The 25,003-nt window shown below is 37.4% G+C and overlaps 2 protein-coding genes and 1 pseudogene across 6 annotated transcripts in view; 1 reads left to right on the top strand and 2 right to left on the bottom strand.

Annotated features, from left to right (window-relative positions):
* LOC139977055 (uncharacterized) overlaps window positions 1-25,003 on the bottom strand; it is a 40,053-nt gene that overhangs the window by 8,454 nt on the left and 6,596 nt on the right. For 3 of the 5 annotated variants that reach the window (XM_071986055.1, XM_071986054.1, XM_071986052.1), the window contains exons 1-2: window positions 7,723-8,069; window positions 1,148-1,238 (exon numbers count right to left, since the gene is read on the bottom strand). The gene's annotated coding sequence lies outside the window, so the exon portion shown is untranslated. Of the gene's footprint in view, window positions 1-934; window positions 1,086-1,147; window positions 1,239-7,722; window positions 8,070-25,003 lie in introns of those variants that run through there. The other 2 variants (XM_071986053.1, XM_071986056.1) reach the window with 2 other exon arrangements.
* On the top strand, window positions 24-24,312 carry LOC139977054 (putative amidohydrolase YtcJ). The gene is made up of 8 exons (XM_071986051.1): window positions 24-461; window positions 15,171-15,363; window positions 16,153-16,463; window positions 18,623-18,845; window positions 19,289-19,568; window positions 21,130-21,560; window positions 22,236-22,469; window positions 22,938-24,312. Exons 3-8 carry the CDS (start codon window positions 16,165-16,167, stop codon window positions 23,313-23,315), a joined length of 1,845 nt encoding a protein of 614 aa, XP_071842152.1. The 5' UTR covers window positions 24-461; window positions 15,171-15,363; window positions 16,153-16,164; the 3' UTR covers window positions 23,316-24,312.
* LOC139978096 (U2 spliceosomal RNA) lies at window positions 7,313-7,389 on the bottom strand (annotated as a pseudogene).

Here is a 25,003-nt window from a genome sequence, read left to right as displayed (position 1 = left end):
AAATTGAGGCAATTGAGGCAATTCTAGATCACTCAGGGCCTCACATGAGCAGCTAACGAGCGTAAAGTGGTTTGTTTTGCAAGTAATGAAAACTTCATTTTCTTATAGCAAAACAAAGTCAGCTATCCAGAGATGGGTAGCGTTTAGCTAGTGAGAACTTTTGTCTAGACTTAGAGACCGCATTACTTTTATGATTTAGTGTGTTAGTCAATTTGGCTTTTGATAGACGTATGCTAGAGCCGTTTTCGTATACTCATAATAAGGGAAATTCTGTATCCGTATGGTACTTGCACTACATGTCTGCTTAACAATACTAAGAAGAAATTCTTGCCATTGAGACCAGCAGGATAACAAGGCTCAAAACAAAAAGAAACAACTTCTTCCAGAGGGTTCCATGTTTTGTCTCAAATATTTCAAACTACATGACACGGAATCTTTTCATAAATTCGGGCTCCTATCAGGTCAGTAATTAAGATGTCTTTACATTCTCTTTTTTTTTCGTATTTCTTGCATTGCACTATACCTAACTTAACTCCAGTCTTTAGTTAGTTGAAACAAATGTATAATTAGTCCTAAACTTTCCGGCTTAGTCATTACTTTTAGACCATAAGAAGGGGTACAGCCACATATACTCTCCCCTCCCACAGAAAATATTGGGAGGCCAGACCCCCCCCCCCCCCACCCATCCATCTCCACACTGGCTAACAGAATACTACACACACAAATCCTACTACAGTACAAACATATTTAACATTATTACCAATCTATAGATTGTTTATAATGGTATCTACAAGTACCCTCAATTTCACCAACATTTCTCAGGACCTCCTCTCTTAGACCCCTCCCCTGGACGACTAAACATCTTACACCCTACCCCGTGCAAAAATGGTGGCTGACCATAACTCATGCAAATGTACTGTACTGATATGCTTACAAAGAACAAGGAAAGATACAGAGGTTTCTTCAGCCATATACTTCATAAATCTACTGGACTGCTGTATATTGTGTTTCCATCAGGTTCTCGGCTACTTAATTGTGCTGCAAACACAATAACAAAGTGTAGGCAGAGCACCGGTTCAGTCCATGTAGGGCAATTACGATTAAAAAGGATAGCCTAGAAATTTATACGAAGAGCCTTTACATTTACCTTATCTCCGAAAATTCTCTGGGAACTAATTTTCTCTGCTATCGTCGATACATGTAATACATACAGTATTTGTAGTCTCGAGTCTTCACAGCTGAAATGTTAAGTAAATGGTTAAGCGAACACTAAGAGTAAATATGAACTTCGATCATCATTTTCAAGTCTACGATTAAACTATAGTTAATTATAGAACATAATACGGCAGGCAGGGAACTAACGGTATGACCCTTGACCTAACAGTTTCGTATATTAAACAAATACTCAAATCATATATTATATCAATATTATTGAGCTTGAAGACAAAACGTCACCGTTAAGCCTGATACAGGAATATACTGCATTGTTTAATTAAATGAAGAGATGGTAAATTAAAATTAAAAGGATTGGACAGATTTTGCCCTCGTCCAATAACTTTGATGTTTGCATTCACGCACAAGAAAATCACAGGGACAACAATTCTCTTAAACACTTACACACTGCATAATTACAGAGACGCGGCGTTCATTAAGTTTTTTTTCGTTCTACCTGTAGCTTTGCTGAAACAAAATATATCCTTCATTTTGAAATCTCTACAAATGCACAGGTCTTGATGTTGTGCCATAGTTTTGGTCGATGAGGAGAATAGCAGAATTATGTCAGGGGTTAAGAGCAAGTGACGATAAGATACAAATAAAAAGTTTTCCAACTATAAATATAGGGTTCATATAACTGACTTCGGAGAGAAACGTATGACATCGCTACTTCGCTAGTACTCGGTACTTTCGCCTATCAAGTTATATTGGCATATTTTACAGTAGATAACTTTCAGAGATGGAAACATATTGTAATAATCTGTCAGGAGTATGCTCCTCTATACGAATTGTTTAGCAATTTGCAAGTATTCCTTCAAGTATATTGATAAAAAAGTAATGAAAAGTGGTTAATGCATATACAATTCCTAAACTTGTTTGTTTTTTTTTACTATATTTAGAGGTTGATTACTTTGTATTTATTATCTCAACCAAAAAAAAAAATCCACGCACATAATGCCCGTGTACCTTGGCAAGAACTTTGTGAGGTACTATACAAATATAGTTAACAGATGAAATTGATAACACCATTTTGTATTTAAGCTACCTTACCGAAAGAAAATAATGTCAAAGCGGATGGGAAAATGTCCATTTGGACCCCTCTCTATAAAACGGATGTGAGCCACACTTTGCATCCCATCCCCCATTGGCGCCAAAAGGAAAATTGAAATCGAGACAGACGGTATATAGCATGGGCGCAACCACGCACAATTAAGAGGACTTTAAACCCCCAGAAAGAAAAACACCTCAACTATTTCCAAAGTGAAAAATATAGCACCATTTTGAATGTAAGCACTCCCAGTTTTTACAAAATTTCTTACAGGAGAGCGGGGCCCCTGCCTTTTAACTACTGCCCTGGACAATGTAACATCTTGCCCTCCCCACTGAGAGGGAAATGGTGGTTCGACACCTAGGGTAGAACTTATACCGTGACATGAAAACTCTTCTATAATAAATAATCAAACCTGAATACTAAGACTTTTAAAAATGGGGGCAAAAATCTGCCTTTGCGCCGTCATTCCAAGAAGGCTGGCTACGCGCCTCTGCAAAACTGTCACATACATTTTCGCCCACTTCACTCCCCTTGTGGAAGGCCATAAGCCTATGCTTGCTGAAAAGATATCAGTGTGTGTGGACAACCATACATAGAACGGGTTTACCAATTTCATTTGGGGGGGGGGGGGGTTCTGAGGGTCAAAACGTGTGGGTCAGCATGTGTATTCACGTCAAGACACACACACACAAAAATCTGGCCAATTAAGCACGTGCCAAAATCACAATAACCATGCAAACTCCTCATACCCTGCATGCAAATATAAGACTATAAGGATAAGTTCACATTGTAGATATTTCAGGTGAAACGACAAAGGTCACGAGGTCAACGAACTGGTCAAAGATATTAATTTGGTCAAATTTATGAAACCAAAAATGTGACGCGAACTTATAAATTGAACGGCCAAAATTGGTGGATGTACGTATATATCTGATGAAGAGCTGTTGAGACCGGTGAGTGATGATTTCACGGGGTCAAATGTCACAAGTCATTATAATAATAATCAAGAAAACCTGTAGATCTACTTGCCCTGTAGGTGTTTGCCAAATGACAAAATGGTAGGCCTATCTCATACTCCATCTAGAAAATCAGACTCTAAGGCAATGCATATAACAAAAATGTGACAAGTGACATCCATGGACTTATTGTTTGTGTAGGCTTATTCGAATGGGCACCTCTTATGCCCCAGATTAAATTGTATTACCGTCATCAGTTGCCTATGATACCCATAATGTACCCTGGAAAACTGGAGAGAGACAGCTTACCCACACGAGCAACAATTTGTTCTCATTAATGCAAATGCATTTTTATTTTGGTTTAATCTACCCATGCAAAATCATTTATCATGCCATGATGGTCTCAAGATGATTCTAAATGTACTATGACACGTACGGTCTTTGTGGACTATATAATGATAGTGATTAACTGTAGGCTACATAACAGCCCTACTTTCTATCCTTACCTGACAAGCTCTTTCCCCGTCCCACCCCCCCCCCCGATAACGTGTCTGTATACATAACTTACATGCTGCATGTGAACACAGCCTTGTTCGCCATAACTGAACGAAGCCAATGAGGTTTGACTTATGTAACTCTCAGTTAGCGTCAGCGACGTAGCCAGGAATTTGAAAGGGGGGAGCACTTTTTGCGATTGATATGGATTTACAAAGTTGCATGCAAGACTATCTGAGCGGAGCGCCACCATCGGTTGGCGCGGAGCGTACAAGAAAATTTTTGGTTTTACAAACCCCCCAGATGGCCGGAAACAGCCCTTCCCGAGTGTTCATTCTGGTTCCCTGGCCTCTTGCTAACTTGAGACACCTCATTCAATATCACTTGTAAACCAAAAAAACAAACCATTGAAAATAGTACGTAATTCAATACTACATAATGTATTAAAATTAGCAAGGTACATGTACAGAGTATGTCTTACTTTTCAACTTCTGATACTTGTAGATACAAAGATAGGCCAGAAATGTCTTTGATACAACTGTAGCTAGTAAATGTTTAAGTTAGCCTAATAAGAGAAGGCGAGAGCTATCCGACGATTGCCATCTGATGCAAATTTCTCAACTGTTTTCTCAACTGACGTATTATCTGCGTAAACGGGTTCTTAACTACATGTTAAAAAACTGACAAGATCGGATCCTAGTCTTTTTCGGCGGTTAGAGTGTTGAATGAAACAGCACGCGATAGAAATGACAGCCTAGATGACAGAAGAATAGGTCACCTAATTTAGCCATGTTCTTGCTACGTTCATTTCAATAGTTTTTCCTGTCTATAGACTCTTAAACTCGTCTGCAGCAAGCTTATGGATTTGAATTATGGGTGTTTTAAAAAAAAAAGATAACTTGGCCAAAACAAATGTAGGCCCGGGCCTACAGTGCTACATACTGGCTACGCCCCTGATCATATGATATCATTATCAGCAGATTTTGTATCCTGTTTGAATTCTTTTACATGTTCTTTTGCATAATATATCAGAAAGACAAACATAGCGCTCTTTTACAATTTTTCCAGTAGGATGATATATTGTCCAATGTCTGGACTTTAATACATTTGACGAGCTTAACTGATGGACAATATAAACTTTCATATTTTGTAATATAGCCAGATATGCAGTGGCCTAAAAACAAATATCGTTATCGCAGTGTATTAGCAGTGTAATAATTATTATAGGAAGTGCGTATCACGTACGATTGCTAGCTAGCTTCATAATATGCTGTTCGTGCAACAACTTAGGACGAATCATAGAAAGGATGAGAACGAACGTTGTCGACGTTGTTGTGCATACGGTTCGTGACATTCCATAGAGTGCGGTTAGGTAGGCAATATGTATTTTATTACGCAGTGGCCAACTGTATACTTGTAATAGGCTATAGGCTAAATTTAGCTAATTGCATCTGCCAAACTAAGTAAGTGCTGAATCAGTAGGCGTGAATGTTACTACGATTATAATCGACTTAACGGAGCTTGCGAGTATTCAAGATCAAAAGAGCACTGACAAAATACCATGCTAAAAAAAACGACAGCTTAAAAAAAAAAAAAATCGACACTGAAAGGGGGGAGCGGTCGCTCCCCCTGCTCCCCCCCTGGCTACGTCCCTGGTTAGCGTTCAGAAACAGTTGTTTAGAAATGAGCCGTCCAAGATCTGTACCAGCATACATGCACAACTACATCAGCATGTACTGAAATGCCGAAGCACCAGGCAGAAAGAAATCAACTTACACTGCTTGATTACAGCATATATATATATATATATATATATATATATACAGTGTTCGATTTTTCCGGTATCGCATCGCAAAATGCGATCCAAAACGACAAACTTGCGAGACGTTTCCAAATCAGCATCGCACATTGTGCCGATTTGTGCGATACAAATTCCTAGTCAGATTTGGGAGCAAACACCAAACCTTAACTTACGAACTTCTACACAATGTAGAAGTTATAATTTATTGAGTTTATACTCAATGTACAACTTATTCACTTGACCGTATAGCGAAAAAAAACCTGAAAAAATAATATCCTACCATAGCTAAGTGTAAAGCAAATAGCCTAACCACCTCGGCGGTTACGGATCTCACGTAACTAAAAGGTTCCCTGGCAACCAGCCAAAAAATGTTAACAAACAGGTGTTACACAGGGGATGAGCTCACAGTTGTTGGGAAGGTACCTGGGCAAATTCGCAGCACATGTACCGTGGTACAGTAGTTGGGTATAGGGTTAAAAACTGCAGTTGTAAAAATGTACGCATAGTGCACGCTATTCATTGTTAGGCAGTCTAGAAACGGGGCTTTGCTGAACGTTGTTTGTTTCATAATATCGGAAGTTTTGTAAGTTGCACTTTTTAAAGATTGAAAGACAGATTAAATCTCTTTTCATTTTATAACATAATATAGCTACTTTAACTTGTCATTTTAAAATTTTCATCAGTTTCGTGACAATTTAAGTAAAAAAAGTTGTCAGTATTTTGCATCCTCAACTGCGAATTTTTTCATCGCCAGACATCGCAAAAAATGACAACAATTTTCGGGGGCTTTCGCCCCCAGGTTCCCCACGAGGGTTCTACCCCATGACCCCACCATAGCCCTAAGACGGGCCCCTGGACTTCACGCCTTTATGCTCGCACGTTACGCCTGCTAGGCAGGCGAACACCGGCGGGAAATCGGCAGTGTGTTCGCGGGAAATTGAACAAGGTTTTCCAACACTGCTGAACTGTGCAGTTACTGTATGCATCATGTTCAAGGTTTTCACGGAGGCCTTTGAGGAAATGAATGGTTAGTACAGTGTATATATGCTGCACTAATGCTGTGTGTAGGCCAAGGTTCACGAAGGTCATTGGTTATATTCGCGCGCCGTAGACGTGTTTTTAGATGTTACGGAGAGTCAGGTTTCCATGGATATTAATCGAAAATGAATCTGAGTTTAACTGACGCTAAAGAAATGGATCGTCTTGTGCAGATTAACAAATCATTGCAAGTATAAATAAGTACAGGTAGCTCTGCTGTTAAAAAGAAAAGTTCAATATCGGTTTGCTGTTATCGGCAATTAGGCAAAATTTTACCGATACCGATATGCAGCCGATATTGCAAATATCGGCCGATACCGATATTGAAAACGATTATCGTAGCAACACTAGTATAAATAATAATAAAAAAACAAACATTTTCTAGTTAATACATTGATCGCCAACATTTGGTCCGTTTTGTGGTAATTTCAAAACTGCTATTCAATATTGGGGAACTGCTATGCAACAAAAATATTGTATAGCAATTGTCGAAATTTGTTGCTATGCAATTTTTTGGCCATAAGTCGAACACTGTATATATATATATATATATATATATATATATATATATATATATATATATATATATATATATATATATATATATATATATATATATATATATATATATATATATATATATATACACTTTTTAGTCCACCAGGAAAGACCTAGGCACGAAAACCAAACTACCGAACGACTGATCCGCTCTCAACCCCAGTCCCCTTGCATCGAGACTGTGACGGAGTGATCATCGTCGGGTGTGTATCACCATTACCCTCGAAAGGGAACAGATACTACACATGATCTTAGCCAAAAGGCCGAGAAGCATATATGTATACTATAGTGTACAACACTGGCCATTTCAACGACGACCACGCACGAATCATAGACTCTTAATGTAACTCCCTCTTCGTTATCTATTAATAGCTAGCTATACCTGCATATTGAAATTATGATAACAACACTAGCGGTAAATATTGCAATACCTTTCCATGATGTCTGGCGTTTGCTCGCTACTCAGTTTTTGACATTCAATTAACAGCATTATATAGCATGCCTTTATTACTGTGTGTTTAAAAGCAATTCCTACCCTTACATTTTTAACGATATATGTATACTACTACTTGTTACGTCGTACTTTCAAACTTCGCGTGTTTACATACCTTAATAACTTGACATATTTCCGTAGAAACAACACGAACTACATTGGCTACGTGAAGCTTGTAGTTAATCAGCTCAGTGTATGACTGCGGATGTGTAACAATGCATTCAAACGTTCAACGTTCACGGTTAAGTGCAGAGCAATGTCGACAAGTATTAACTGCACGTATGTAGAAATACTTTTCCATTCCGTGCAGCTGTTTGTCTCTTGTCTCAAGTATAGACTACTAGTCAGACATGAGGGGAATTGTAAAGGTTAAGCAGCTCCCTGAACCCTGAAGCTCTCAATGACTCAAAGAATGACAACTTCACTGTGCTTATATTCAACAAGACAAGGGTTGTTCGCGTATGATCGAGACACTGATACATGCTATCTAAAAGGCTTGGGATTTAAAGGCATTGAAGACTCGCCCCATACCGCCTGCCGCCCTCTGAAAATAGTAAACTTTTCGTTGCTTACAAGTGAAGTTTTCTTCTTGTCGCTACAAAATGCAGACAGTAATGAAACGTGATACCTTGTTATCTTTTGTCTAGACCTGAGATGTCCATCGCTGCTATGTACACTGTGTTGTGGGTAATGAACGTAGCTGCATGTATTGACTGTACACTAGTGTCTAATTACCGACGGTAGCAAGCTGTGTGTGTACTTTCTGGGATCGATGGTGGTGTATAACACTTCTGTTACACCTCGATCGAAATTAGGTCAGATTACCGGCATCAGACGTTTCTTTGTGCGCTAGTCTTCACTCGCTTTCAATGTATGCAGTATAGGCCCCAAATTATAGCACGCTTTTATTGCTAGCAGTTTTCAAAAAGTACTGTCCAGGAGGTCTTTACTCCCCAAATTGTGCTCAGACATTTTTAAGGAACACACAAGATGACTGAATGTCCCAGTGAGGGATATTTCCTCGAAGATTGTAATTAAAACAGTTAAAAAGAATTTTCACCAAAGGTGACCATATTAGAATATCGAGCATATCTGGGGCCGATACAGCATACCTTTAAGCACAACATTGAATTCCGATATATTGTAGACTGTTCATAACTACTGGAGTCTAGGTTGTAGTTTTAAAGCACTTTTAGGTTTTGAGAAATGGCCGGAAACTGAACAGGTTCAATCATTACAACGGCTGGACAATATATTCTATAACGAAGAGCATTAGGTCAGTTCGTCACAACTCAATGGGAAACATAATACTTTACATGGCCTCAGATTTATTTTTCTTTTGGGACGTTAAAATATCAAGACTAAAATTATGCTTCAAGTCATCATTTAATGATTTAGTCAAGAGATAAATCATACTGAGGTATAGATGTTGCAAGTATACATAATTGGTTTACTTGATGTGGGGCGCTAGCCGATTAAACTTGGCAGTACTGATACATCTTTCGGGTAAAGTGCTAATAGAGCTATTCCGTAATAGCTCCGTAAGTACTACATTGTCATATTAAATAGATTCTAATATTTTAGAACATCGACAGCTAAGCAAACTCTCCGAATATAAACCACATATCAAGGATATAAAACGTCAAGAAGATTAAAATTGGAAAGTACCAAGTTGAAGAACATTTATAGGTGATGGTAACAATTGACCACCCTACTATGTTCCATTTCCTGGTGGGGTAGGGGCGGGGGTTTAGCAAGTCAAAGTAGGTGACATTCAATCAACAATATCTCGAGTTATCGACCAAAAATAAGGTGAGGCTTAAACTAACAGTGTGGAACAAATACCTCCTTATGATGAGTGATACAATATGTATAGCAGGAGTATCCCTTTCAGAAACGAGAGGTAAACGTTAAACCTGCGTTATGATTAGAATTTCGCTAGAATTAAATGTCTTGCATTTATTTCAGATGGGTCCCGAGAGAACAGTATGGAAAAGGAGGTTAAAAGATTGGTTTAGATGAGAGAAATATGAGTACATTATCGATGTCATAAGAAACTAATCGTCAAGAAGGAAATTTTCATATCCTACACAGTTGGAATTATTTATGTCAATAGACCAATGAAAGTACAGTCCATACACAATTTCAAAGGCATGATTGCAAACTACAGATCGAAAAATGAGCAAGAATTGTAGAGAAAGTTACTTTCTGAGTTGGCCGACCCTGGGGATTCTTCAGAAACATAACCTATCTCGGTAGTTGTTCAGTAGGCCTTACTCACTTTTTTACGGGAACTTGACAATTTAAATGTGTGGATCTAATAAACCAATGTATATATTTTCATAGCGCCCTTAGGAAGGTATTCATTATAGCTTCAGAAAAGAAAGCCGTTGGTTTGTTACAGATGTGCGCAAACATGAAGGGACCGACCTTTTTCTTTCATTTGTAATTTCATAAATTGAAAGCAAGCATTTGATTGGCCGAGTGGCGACAACTATAGCCGGGTACTGTGGCATTGTATAGTACACTTTTAAGACTAGCCTTACTTTGCACTGTACAAAGTTGAAGTATGTAATTCAAGATGACGGACATTTCAGGGCAAATTCCCATATGTGACATATTCGAACTAACATTCTGTTTTTACCACTCATGAATAGCACATGTTAGCAACGAAATGTTATCCAACGTTCGTTTAGCAACTTTACACACGAAAACTCTCGTCGTCAGCTAATCCATCAGGAAAGATTTTTATGAGGTTATTTCAATCACGTCAGCTAAACTGGGGTTAATGCTTAAGCATCAGTAAATTTGTATGTATGTATTTTAGATCCTCCTGCAAGCAGGAACTTGCGAAGAAGCCATCATTGGCTTATCAAAGCCGCAAGCTGACCGAAGTCACTCTCTTAGATTCATATTGAACGTACATGATTATGAATTGTCAATTGTCAACAACTCTGTAACTGGACGACATAGGCTACATTAATCTTGGGGTGACTCGAACTCGGGACCTTATGATTGAACGGCACCGGCATTAACCACTGAGCTAACACTCCCTGAGTTGTGACCACGTCTGCGATGAAGAATATACTGGACTAATCACCGCGATTTCCTCTCGCTATAATTGAAAACGAGATCATTTTAAATATATTTTCACACATAGCATATATATAGATTGAGATATGTTAAAACGCTTTACAAAATAGTTGGAGATCTGTAAGCAGAATAGATCGCTTGCATTATAACCCAGAGTCTTTATCTACGTCACTGTTAGGAACGATATGACAGCGCCCTCTGTTGACACGCTGGAGCTCCCCATTGCAAACATATAATTATGTATAATGATTTAATGATTACCACAAACATAGTACGTGGGCTCGTAAAGACTAACTATATCGCAATTTTATTTGGATAAATTTCCAGTTTGTGTATTTTACTGTTCTGTTCACCTGCAAGTGAGCTTTTTGAAAATATCTTCTAAACACGAAATATATAAGGATATGGTCATGTTGAACTATATGCACTGTACTGCTATATTATAAAAATTGAATATCTGAAAATATTTCTCTTCAATAAATTATGAATATACGACCTTGTAAGGGTCTGATGTCAGTTTGAAGCTATATTTAAGAAAATTCATTCAAGCGAAACCCTGGGCACGAAACCAAACATCATGGCCAAACTCTCAAGCCCAGACTCCCTAGGTCGAGATTAATATACCGTGTGATTATGCTGGTAATACGTCAGATAAGGTATCACGCTTCTTTTGGCAATGAACTATATAGTGCACATGATCAGGTTCAAGGTAAAAGGTTGGTGGGAGGTCTACTGTGTATTATATACGTGTGACCATAGCCAAAAGCAATCGAAAAAAAGACTGTAAGTAGAACGTAAATACGACCTTTTATACTTTCAAAGTTTTCATTAGCGTACCTCTAAGTAGATAACTGAGTAGATTGTCTGATCTCGACCTACTTATTCTGTGTATATTAAGAACTTGAATTAGGTATAATATTGTGCGAAATTACAGTCGGTAAGAAGTAACAAACTTTAACAGATGGCATTTGTCATGAATCCTATAAACCATATATAGAGTCTGCAAAGATTTCAGCTATAGGGATGCAAGAGAAGTAAACAATTGCATGGTGTAGGCTAGTACAAGCACACGCCTGATGTATGGTCATAACGTTAACCCACTTTCTCATTAATAAACACTGCGTGTCGTTTTGGCTTTTTGTTGTTTTCACTCCCCCCCCCCCCTTCCCTCTTTCTCTCCATCCACTTCTTTCTCTTTTTGTTTATCTCTCTCTTTCTCGCTCTCAATCTCATTTTTGTTTGTTTTTATGTATTTTGATTTGGTCTTGTATTTGTTTTTGTAATAACTATGACTAAATCTCTGTAGATTTGTAAAACTACGGACCAAACTCAGAAATCTGCTAACTAAAGGCAGTTAAATATTCCTACTTCAGATTGTATGGTAAAGGTGAACACTTAAGTGTTTCGTCTTTTTTTTTATCTAATTTTGTTATTCTGTTATTTTAATGTTGTTCTTGTTTGCTTGTTTGAGCAATATCATTACAACCTAACCCCTTCCCTCCTCTGAATAGCTATGGGAATTGCTTTATTTAATGGAGTTTGAATAATTTTCTACAGATTGGTAAAATTACCGACCAAACGCAGACAGATGCTTACTAAAGTCAGCTTAATGTATCTATTTCAGGTTTATATTGTAAAGGTTTTAAAAAGCATACAATATGAAAATATATGGAATATCATTGTCTTCTTGGCTATATTATCTATCCAAACCATTTTGAAGCAAAATGTTTCTGATATTTTACTTCAATAAACGTGAATGTAATTTAAATACTTTGGAAGATATAGGTAAAGCGATTTTTGCACACTGGACAAAATAATGAAAACAAAAAGTACAAATTGCAAGAGGTAAGGTCTGATGTACTTTTATCAACTCCATTACTAATTTATGTGTGTAATTGTTTACCAGTGTGTATACACGCCAGGATTCCTGGGAATCAGTGATACTGGTTGAACATAAATATACCCTCCTTTCTATAAAACGCAATCTGCGTATACTTTTTAGCCCCTTGGAAGTGGCGGACCCAGGATTTAAAAAAAAAAGGTGTAGCCCTGGGGTCATTTAAAGGTGACTCCTTCGAGATATTAAAACAATAAAATTGACATGAAAATGGTGCATTTCGATGCATACTTAGGCTATAAAATTAGGTTGTTTTAATAACTATTTTTCATGCTTATTTGTTGTTTGAAAAAAAGGGGGATGTACAGTCCAACAAAAGGGAATTCTCTAAATAACGAAGAGGCCTAAAGATGTATCAGTGAAACTTTTTTTTATTACCAAATGTGGCACTTCATTTTTAAAGACAAGGGAAACCTCTGAAGGGTTCTTTTTTCTTCTTCTTCTTCTTCTTCTTTTTAACTGAAGACACGTTCCCCACCCCTTTCCTTCCAATGGCTTGGTCAAAGTGAGACAAAATTATAACCCAGGCGTGAATGACGCTTTAAAGTTTCTTTCCATTTTCCTTGTTTATACCAGCATTTTATGATAGCTTGTAGTCATCATCTATTGACACATGACGAAGCAAACCATGCAGTCACTGCTGGCAATTGTATACTTTGTTTTATATCTGAGTACGAATATGGAATTAAAATATGAAATATTAAAATACATCCCTGGATTCGTTAGTAACAGTTATTCGGATCAGTACCATGAGAACTGTAAACAGTCTTTAAGTGGAACATATAAGCATCATCGGTGGCTCTTGCTGGTACAGATGAGTTGCTTCATTATGTATAGGCTCAAATTTAACGGTATTCCGAACGTCCAAGACGACCAAAAATCACGGCGTTGGACAACCTAAAACCCTGCTTAGGTTCATCCGACTGACGACTATAGCTTATTTGCCGTAAGTGTTCAACACTTCGCATAAAACTTGGAAAATATCCATAGGCCTATTCTTTAAAATTCAAATCCGACACTTTTCCTACCCCCCCCCCCCCCCATTCATATTAGAAACAACGTAAGAAATAAATCACCTCTCGTTACGTTCCGTAATGAGGGGGAAATCCTACACTTTAGCTGTGTGTGCATACTGTACAGTATGTACAGTAACATCCGATACTCATAGCTAGTACAGTAACTACTGTTCATGTTCCACAACCGTGCATCAGTCATTACTGTGCCACCTGTAACACATGTTACCGTGTAACGAACACAGCGCAGTAGTTACTGGTGCACCGTTGTGGAACATGAACAGTAGTTACTGTACTAGCTATGAGTATCGGGTGACAGTACCGTATGCTTCGTACACTACAGTACCGTATACTTAGTACACTACTGAATACAGACCCTGGTTGCCGCGATCACGCTTGCTTTCTACCTCACTGCTTGCACACACGTATGCCAAGCTAGTTGGAGTACGTGTATGCAGTACTATCCTAAGTATTGTTAAGACCCTAGAATGTACAGCCTAGTGTACCTTTCTTTTTCACAAAGCTATTTTCCAGTATCTATTTGCCGCACTTTCCAGAGAAACCCCGCGGCAACGCTTTAGATGTATACTAGGACAGAACCTCGGGCATGTAAAATACAGTGGGCAAGCACATTCTGGTAGGCAGAAACGGACTCTTGAGGCTTGTAAAGATTGCACGCAAGAAGGAGAGTATTACAAACGACTTGGCCAAGACTATACTATACTGTACATGGGGGCACACCGCATGCTCATTTATGTTGCTGCAATGTTTATGCTGTTTACCCTGGGCTTAACCTCTGTCTCTGGAAATGATCGGAAACGATTATGGAAATCATTTTTCACTACCAGAGAATTCCCGCAACACAACATTATTAATCATGAACAGTGCCATACACCACATAAAATATCAATAACTCTACAGTACAGTTCTATCCAAGATTTTTCGATTTCCGTAAGACTAGTCACTGAGAGAAAGACCTAAGCCCCAGAATAGAATAGGCCTGTGTAGCCTTACGTTACGGTACACACCTACAAGGCTACGATACACTTTAATATTACGTACATTTTAGTATTACGTATATATATATATATATATATATATATAAGAAGCATAAGTATCACATGCATAGCTATTTATTTTTCTTTGCCAATTTTTGCTATCCCGTTATGTCCCTGTAAATTTCTGTGGATTGGGAGGAGGGGGTCGCAGTTCCTTCCTGCCAAGTGCTCCGCCTCTCTTGTTACGTCACTGAACAAGTCATGTGATGTAGTTTTGAATTGGATTGAATACTTATTAGAGACCAGTTGACCTTTTGCCCAAAGCACGTTATGTTTTGCGATATCGACTAGAAACGATCAAGGTACTTTAAAAATTAAACAGGATAGGTCACACAATATGGGCGCAAAAAACTTTACAGCCACTCTCAACCCTAGTCCCCTAACATTGAAACTGTATAACAGTGTGATCAAAATACCAAAGACTTAATTTCACACCCACACAGCAATGGCTAAAGTTAAACTTCTTTCTTTTTTTCTTTTTTTGCACACGAAACTTTAACAGCTGAATCACACCATTTGCAGTTTGGAAGCAGAATCTGTTGCACACGAATGTTAGATACGTGTTATTTAGTTGATATGGTATAAATGTAAGGAGACGTAAGCAGTAAGTCAACAGACTGGTTCAGTCACTGATCGATTCACTGATTCTCGAGAAGACAGAATTCAAAAGTCGAATTTCCTCCAGGAGCTTTTACGTAAGTATTTCGTTTACGATAAACTCAATATCAGAGTTGTGTGGTTTTTGTGCCCATGATCTATGTAGGGTGACTTGTCTTCAAAAGAAAGTATAAACTCTTCATTCGCAAACAAAGAAAGTTGTCTGTCTTCTTATTTTTTAAAGTAGTAATCAGAAGCCAAATAATGCTATTGTTTGAAACTTTTAAAGCCATTTTGAAGAATCAAGGACTGCTTTGTTTGGACAGCAAACACATGTTATTTATTTTTACTACATCCAGGAATTTATTTTTAATATTATCTGCCAGTTGGGATAGGTGGGTGTGATTTTATTCTAAGTGTGACGGGTAGTAGCTCTCTGTGATTTTATTCTAGAAAGGGGAGGGGGTAAAGCCTCTCTCACTGGGTACTATCAGAAACCATGACTTGAGAACACCCGTCACGACAGGGTATGGCTTTATCTTGTGCCTGCAGTCTAACTACAATCAGGGAAGGACAATATTGCAAGCAAGGAGTTGTATTGTTGTTACTCACTATGTTGTTAAAAGAGAGGTAAAAAGTGTCAAATCATTGATGGTTTAAGTTTCTAAACCTTTTTAAGTTACAAAATATACATTTGTTGTGAACCGAAAGATACCGATGTAACGGTTTTACATTAGAGCTAAGAATTAGACAAAGTAGGTATGTCCAATAAAGATCAACGATCAAATCCTCTTTCAACTTGATGTCATAAATTTCACCTGTCGGTCTATAGATTTTGAAGATTTAGTGCACTGACTGTTCTTCATTTATGTTTCATTTTGTAATAGCTATAAATCACCATGGCGAAAACAGCAGATACCATATTTTACGGTGGTAACATCATCACCATGGATGAGAAGATGACCCGAGATGGTCAATCCCCTGATTCACCCATCGTAGAAGCAGTGGCAGTTGCTGGGGGAGTCATCCAGGCTGTTGGAAGTATGAAAGATGTCTTCCGTCTTGTTGGTAGGAAGACTCAAGTCATTTTCCTCAACGATCAAACATTGATGCCTGGTTTCATTGAGACTCATCAGCATGCGACCATGTGTGCCATGAAGAGAAGCGTTTACACCGATATCAGTTCCATGGTTTACAGGTAACAACCACTAATTCTTTATTATTTACACTTTATATCAGTCGAATTTTGGCCCGATTGTAGTCTTTGCTATTTCTTATGTCCAGGAAGAAAGACATTTGTCCTTGACAAAGTTGTACGTGATGGTGAACATAGTTGACATAAGACTTTAGTAATACACCTCCGAAAGTGCTCGATTAAGTTTTAAGAGGGCCTGTATATAGATAAAGATAATGGATGGTATTTTCTGGACTAAAAAGCCAACCTACAGTGACAGACAGTCTCTATCGTACACACATACAATATACGTGTGCCTAGAGTAAAACTGTACATACCAACTTAAGGTTCTACGTCACTGCGCTTTGTAAGTATTTGTTTTGGAGTCTGCATTTAGCCATTAATACGTTTCTTTTGTTCAGGGTGTCAGGCCTGGTTTCAGTAGAGTACTACTTCTCGGCTATACAAAAGTTGCAGTTTTTTGTTGTTGGCTTGTACGAATATATATATTTATATATATTTTATATAAATAGATAGATAGATAGATAGATAGATAGATAGATAGATAGATAGATAGATAGATAGATAGATAGATAGATAGATAGATAGATAGATAGATAGATAGATAGATAGATAGATAGATAGATAGATAGATAGATAGATAGATAGATAGATAGATAGATAGATAGATAGATAGATAGATAGATAGATAGATAGATAGATAGATAGATAGATAGATAGATAGATAGATAGATAGATAGATAGATAGATAGATAGATAGATAGATAGATAGATAGATAGATAGATAGATAGATAGATAGGTAGGTAGGTAGGTAGATAGATAGATAGATAGATAGATAGATAGATAGATAGATAGATAGATAGATAGATAGATAGATAGATAGATAGATAGATAGATAGATAGATAGATAGATAGATAGATAGATAGATAGATAGATAGATAGATAGATAGATAGATAGATAGATAGATAGATAGATAGATAGATAGATAGATAGATAGATAGATAGATAGATAGATAGATAGATAGATAGATAGATAGATAGATAGATAGATAGATAGATAGATAGATAGATAGATAGATAGATAGATAGATAGATAGATAGATAGATAGATAGATAGATAGATAGATAGATAGATAGATAGATAGATAGATAGATAGATAGATAGATAGATAGATAGATAGATAGATAGATAGATAGATAGATAGATAGATAGATAGATAGATAGATAGATAGATAGATAGATAGATAGATAGATAGATAGATAGATAGATAGATAGATAGATAGATAGATAGATAGATAGATAGATAGATAGATAGATAGATAGATAGATAGATAGATAGATAGATAGATAGATAGATAGATAGATAGATAGATAGATAGATAGATAGATAGATAGATAGATAGATAGATAGATAGATAGATAGATAGATAGATAGATAGATAGATAGATAGATAGATAGATAGATAGATAGATAGATAGATAGATAGATAGATAGATAGATAGATAGATAGATAGATAGATAGATAGATAGATAGATAGATAGATAGATAGATAGATAGATAGATAGATAGATAGATAGATAGATAGATAGATAGATAGATAGATAGATAGATAGATAGATAGATAGATAGATAGATAGATAGATAGATAGATAGATAGATAGATAGATAGATAGATAGATAGATAGATAGATAGATAGATAGATAGATAGATAGATAGATAGATAGATAGATAGATAGATAGATAGATAGATAGATAGATAGATAGATAGATAGATAGATAGATAGATAGATAGATAGATAGATAGATAGATAGATAGATAGATAGATAGATAGATAGATAGATAGATAGATAGATATGTTATAATATATTGTCATCCTGTAACGTTATAAGTACGACCACCGATACAAAAGGCCAAGTCAAAAGAACGAAGTGACTTCGTTCAGAGGCTATCCATTGAAGAAACCAGCAATGCCTAGTCTGAAAAAAAAGAAAAAATACGGAAAATGTATATCGTAACTAGTAATTGGTTATGATTAACAACTTATATACATTTACATAAAAAGATTTAAAGAGAAGATAAATGATGAAAATTTCCGTGATATTAGTCAGTTTTCACAATGCAATTCATTTTATATGATTTTCGTTCGCCCGTAGGACTTATTCCGAAGTTGAAGATGCCATGAAGACAAAGTTACAAGTATTGGAACCAGGGAACTGGGGTTTATTCTTCGGCTGGGATCCGGAGTTAATTCCAGATCTGCCGCTACTTAGTGCAACCTTCTTGGACAACAACTTTTCGGCCACTGTTCCGATCGTCGTGATTGGTCAAAGCGGTCACGTGTGCTGGGTGAATTCTCTAGCTTTAACGGCAGGAGGGGTAAGATTCGAATTAAAACTATACTACTGTGTTTACCGTATTACCAATAAGCAATTTAAAAAAACGTTGCAATATCAGGTACCAGTTGAAAACAAAAATTGTGTAAAATATTTCAAAGGCAGATTTTTGGCTGTACTACCTTGGCTGCGGCCCTGGACGTCCCCAAACCTATAAATATTTGATAATTAAAAAGTAATCGCCGTCTTAGAAAGATGGACAATAATATGTATATAATATACACGATATAGGCACTACACAACAAACTCATTGCGATATGAATATATATCTAGCTAAAGCTGTAAGGGCCACCACAATATCCTGGCCTTAGATTCCAGTGGCAACTACGACCCGCCCAAAGCGGTACCAGGGTATGTTCTACGTATCGTAACAAATCGAAATATGGCTTTTCGGATTTGATTACATCCGAATTAATTTTCACTCAGATAACCGCAAGAATGGACAGTCCGGATGGGGGAACTATTGTTAAGGACGAGAACGGCAATCCAACCGGTCAACTTTTTGAAGAACCGGCTATGATGCTTGTTCTGAATCAAAGCCCTCCTCCGGATCCTGAAGCGATTACAAAGGGTTTTCAAGATCAATGGCGCTACTACGCCTCCGTTGGACTGACCACTGTGACGGAACTTGGATACATGCCGAGTGAATTCACCGACGGTATTCTACGTGAGATGTCTGATCAGTCGGATTGTCCAATTCGTATTGGTACGTAGATGAAACAAATTGCTTCGTATAGCATAAGCAAAGGAGTGGGAAGGGAAGGAGTGCGCCCTCATTTTGTGATGAATCTAAACAGTGTCCCTTTTCATTAATTAGAAGTGCCCCTTTTGTTTATAAAAAGTCCTTGTTTTGGTTATATTTGTAATAAAATGTAATAAAAATGGACCCTTTTGTATTCAAAAATATCCTTTCGTTGTTAAATGAAGAAAAATTTTTTGGAAAGTGGTTGATTGTCTCTCGAAGTTTGTGCAAATCCAATGTGAGACCACAGCCTCCTTCGCCGTCTCTGTTTCGGCGGTTCAGTCAAACTGCGATGTATCTTATGATAATAAGGGTGCAGTTGAAGCTGTCACCTATGTTCGGAACAGATTCATTACAATAGTGGAAATAGCTCCCTTATTCTTAACATGTCTTTAAACTTTTGAGGTTAAGATCCCTCAGGTAAAAACTTTATAGCAATTAAAGAGAACACCAGCCCAAACATCATGTTTGATTTTGGGAAGAAAATGTTTGTGCAGAACACTTTCCCCAAACAACTCAGGAACATCTTGCTCCATTGGGGTTATACCCTGGTTAAATATCCATACAATGGAGCTCTCGTGTTGAAAATGTGCAATATTATGCTGCCAATAGGACCTGAATCTTTTAACTATCTTTTTGCTTCTCTTTTCATATTTTCAAGTTAGAATGTTAATGGTCTTGACACTGAAACCAATGCCACTATTAGATCATGATCAATGGTTCTTTAAGCACGTGCGAAACCCATGTCAATTACGAGAAATAAACATGATGTAGTAAATGAAAAAAAAAACATAATCGAATTGAATGATAAGTGGCTAGATGATGTCATATTTAGACTTGATCAAATCCTCGGCATTGGGTGTGAAAAACATTAACATTGAGATAAATTCCAAGTGGAATTAGATTATTTTTCTGGGCGGTTTGAGAGAAGTTATTACGGTTATCCCAATCACATTGACCATTAATGGTGGTAGGGTTTCTGTCACAATTAACATTTGTCTTTCAAATATAAGTTCTATGTAGGCGGATACGCAGTCCGGGCCTCAGTTCTGTTACACAGGCAAGTTATCACATGATTATTCAGCAATGGCAGTTCTTAAAGACGATTTTGCAGTTTATATCGGCTGTGATAAGTGTACCGCTTATCAATTGTGATATGTAAAAAATTATTAAAAAATAAATAAAATTAGGACTGATATGTTTTACAGTTTAGTTCGATTTCAGCTAATAGAAACCGGAGATTAGGCACTATCCGTGCAGCTCTTTAATTATCCGACTAAAAAGAATGTTGTTTACCCTCTCCCCCCCCCCCCCCCTCAAAAAAAAAGCATTTGGCTGTAACTTACAACTTCAATTTCCATTTTACTTTTATTTTTACGTTTGTTATGGTTTCAGCTGTCTTATACAGATCTAAAGAATGCATCTGAATATATCTAAATTGAGGTCACAATAAGGTGTATAAGACAGGTAACTGTTATTAAACTTGTTCAAACTTAGCCACTTTTTCTCTTTGCCGTTCCCGAAGGTCTCTACAAAATGGAACATGCCATCGAACGAAATGAAACCGTGGAACAACGTTTGAAGAAGCCTCCCATTACTAAATCATGCTGCCCTCAAATAGTGTTCGGCAATGCGCCTACACCTGCTAAAAAGCAAAGGTCCGGCTCATCACAGGGCAGCGTGGGGAACTACAATGAGCGCTTGTGGGAAGCCGGGATCAAGCTGGTCGGCGATGGATCACCTCACTGTGGTACTATGGCCGTGAGAGAACCGTTTATGAATACCCCTCTCACCGAGAATCTTGGTTTCCCTAAAGCACCGGGTTACGGGAACTTGAACATGGACTCAGAAGCCCTCGTGGATACCGTTAGATTCTTTCACGAGAAGGGCACACAGATTGCGATTCATTGCCACGGTGAAAGAGCTTCCGAACAGGCATTGAAAGCTTACGAACAGGTTCGTATATTTCCACGATTCATATGCATTAGATTTCGTAATTGTATGTAAGGCTTTTTCTTCTTTCTACTGAACAAACGAAGCTGAACATAGCAGTATTATTAAATGACCGACTTGTAGTAGGACTTCAAGTACACCGTGTACAAGTACACTATGTATAAGAACACTGTGTACGAGTACAAATCCAAATTGTCGAGAACGAGTATCGGTAACTATGCTATAACAAGAGTTGTTGTTCAGTACAGACTCGCAGCAAGGTTGGGAAATGGCAAAGCTGAAATTGAATTAAAACAAAGAAGAAGAAAACACAACCTACAGCTCAACGAAGGTTGGTGGTTGTGCGAATACTTAAGGGCTGTTAAATTAATCTACCGATTTGGTTAAAATCAGACAACTCGATCTTGGGACACGTTGACATACTTTCATTTGTACGACGATGCATACTATGTTATCCTTTTTATAAACATTTTACTGTCGTTTTCGCAACAAAAGAAAAGAAGACGAATAAAAAAAATTTAAAAAAGAGAAAAAAAAAGGAAAGGAGGATTCCGCTTTCTCTTGATAAGTTTCAAGTTCAAGGAAGGCCAGAAAAGTACCATAGGAAGAAATAAGAAAATAATAAAGTTGGAAAACTGAATAAAGAATATTTCCTTTTTTTCTTGCAAATTCGCATAGGTCCTAGGTGACTATGATAACAAGGATAATCGTCACCGAATGGAACACTGCGGATTAACCACCGTAGAGCAAATAAAGCGAGCTGGAAAGATCGGTGTTGGGATCTCATTTTTCGTTGATCATCTTCGCTATTACGCTCTGGTCTACAAAACTGATATTTTTGGCGACCGTGTCAACCGATGGACACCTCTCTCAGAGGCAACCAAGATCGGTATGAAATGGTCAATCCACCAGGTATGCACAGGCCAACATTTATTTTGTAAAAGATAGAGCTGAATGGAACTAGAATATTAACTTTCTATTCGTACTAGAATCTTGCTAATATATTAACAGTTGATTTGCGGATCCAGCGGTGCAAGTATTTATTAGCTCATCCTTACGCGTGGTCCTAAATTGTAGCCTAGCTATGCCTCAGAATGCAACAGTTTCTATTGTCTTAAAAGTTGTTTAATGGGGAAAGATCCCCCCGGATCTCAACGACCCCATTAAACATCACCACCATGTCATAATTATAGGTCATTTTAATTCTGACTATATGTATAAATGCGTTTAATATGCATCACAGGCAGGATCCATAATCTTGAAAAGGAGTGTTGGACCCTTGGGTGTTGAAGGAGATACTCTTTCTGGAATAAAGCAGTTCCGAAAGTGAATAAATTATGAATAAATTAAAGCAATGATTCTTGCTCTCTTTTCTGACAGGATCACCCAACATATCCTGGTGACGCTGTTCCATTTTCTAACATAAAAACCGCCGTGACTCGATGTACCAGGGATGATCCAAACACCCCGTATGGCCCGGAGTATCGTGTTTCAGTTCACGAGGCCCTCAAAGCCTACACTGTTGATGCTGCATTCTTTTTGCACCGAGAGAAAGACCTGGGTACCATAACGCCAGGGAAGAAAGCCGACTTGGTCGTGTTGTCTAAGAATCCGTACAACGTTGACCCGTTTAAATTGGAGGACATCCGAGTGATTGATACGTACCTCGATGGACACAGCAATGGTTTCGCAACTGTGAAAACAATTTTTGGCGCCAATATTAACATCTTGGAACGCTCAGATGACAGCCAAATCTGATTTCAGTGCAAGCGCATACGTGTGGCTATACATTGTTCAGATACAGTATGCAGTTTTTGGAAATCACTTTTTGCCTTCAAATGTTATTTCAGTAATAGATTTTAATATGCATGTAGTCAATTTTTTCCCAATAAGACAAAACTGCATTGAATTGTTAGATAAAACTGCATTGTTAGCATTATTTAAATACTAAGAATAAAAAAGCGAGTGGGACATATGTTCGTTTCTAATGAATTTACCGGCAGGTTTGGCTGACATTTTTTGGTCGGTCGCTGATATAGTTTCTAGAAATGAGTAGGCTTTCTCCTGTCAATTCGATGGTCTTAGAAGTGTGTATGCCACTATTTTAGAAGGGTGTATGCCACTGTTATTAGAAGGGTGTATGCCAATGTTATAAGAAGGGTGTACGTCAATGTCATTAGAAGGGTGTAGGTAAATGTTATTCGAAGGGTGTATGCCAATGTTATTAGAAGGGTGTTAGCCAATGTTATTAGAAGACTGTATGTCAATGTTATTAGAAGAGTGTATATCAACATTTGCAAGTTAGATGCACGTCTTCGAAAAGAAGACAACGGGCTATGGAAGATATCTTCAAAGCAAGCTAAATGTCGGTACTGGTGTAAGTAATGGTGTAACTGTAAGTACTTTCTTGTCATGCGGGTATTTCATTTTAATGCATGTTATATTACTGTTCTTGTTAATGTACTTTCTTAACTACAATTTAAGTTTTCTCTACTGCCTTATATGTCTGAGTTCAGTCGCAATATATGATAATTATGATCGATTGATTATTGAAGCGGATATTTGGAAATTAAAGGAATACTTGAGAATCATTTCATGTTTCATGATAGTTTAGACAATCGACTAAGTAAACAATATCGGTTGTTGTTGTTTGTTTGTTTGTTTAAAAATCAGATGCGTGTCTTCGAATAAAAAAGTAACAATTTATTGCACATATACTTGAAACAATGGTTAAATAAATGAATGCAAATAATGACATGTGTTGTCGATAATGACCTATTTTCTTATTAGAGAGTTTAGAAATATAGTGACTTCAACCATGCTTCCTCCTTGTGAGGTATCGTGTTTACAAAGTTTCAGACTTTGACCTTTGTTGACCTGTACTCTTAGGTGTTACCTACATCAACTTATTCTTTTATTTTAGGTGTACAAACAATGGCCTCTAACACACACACGTACGTACATACCTGCATACATACCATCACTACGAATATTCAGCAGGTTTTAATCACGAAAAGCATTTCATGAGTGCCGGTATACTGATCGCCGTCCTAGGGGAGGGGTCTAAGGGTGAGGGGTGTCCCCTTTCCCTTTGAGAAAGTTGTCGATTTTCAAGGTGCTCAGATGCCAAATGCTGGCACTTGTGTAGCTTGTTAAGCACATGCACAAGTACTAGTTTTGCTAACAATTTACATTTTTAATTTTTTTTTAGTGAAATATATAACGTACCTGGTAAAAGTTATTAGTTTGTTTCAAAGCGATTTCAAAAGGGACCGATTGAGAGCCGTAAGTAATGTTTCTTGCATGCGTAACTGATGCATTATCATGATTTTGGCATCGGGTAGGCCCAATTTATGTTGAATATATTGTTAGGAAAATAGTGCTGGGCGGGATTCGGGATTCACGATTCACGATATATCACCCGAACCGAATTGTACAGTTGCCTG

Source organism: Apostichopus japonicus, chromosome 12 (assembly GCF_037975245.1).
Source record: "Apostichopus japonicus isolate 1M-3 chromosome 12, ASM3797524v1, whole genome shotgun sequence".
Classification (NCBI taxonomy): domain Eukaryota; kingdom Metazoa; phylum Echinodermata; class Holothuroidea; order Aspidochirotida; family Stichopodidae; genus Apostichopus; species Apostichopus japonicus.
The sequence above is the reverse complement of the archived record's forward strand: the minus strand, read 5'-3'. Positions and strand labels throughout refer to the sequence as shown.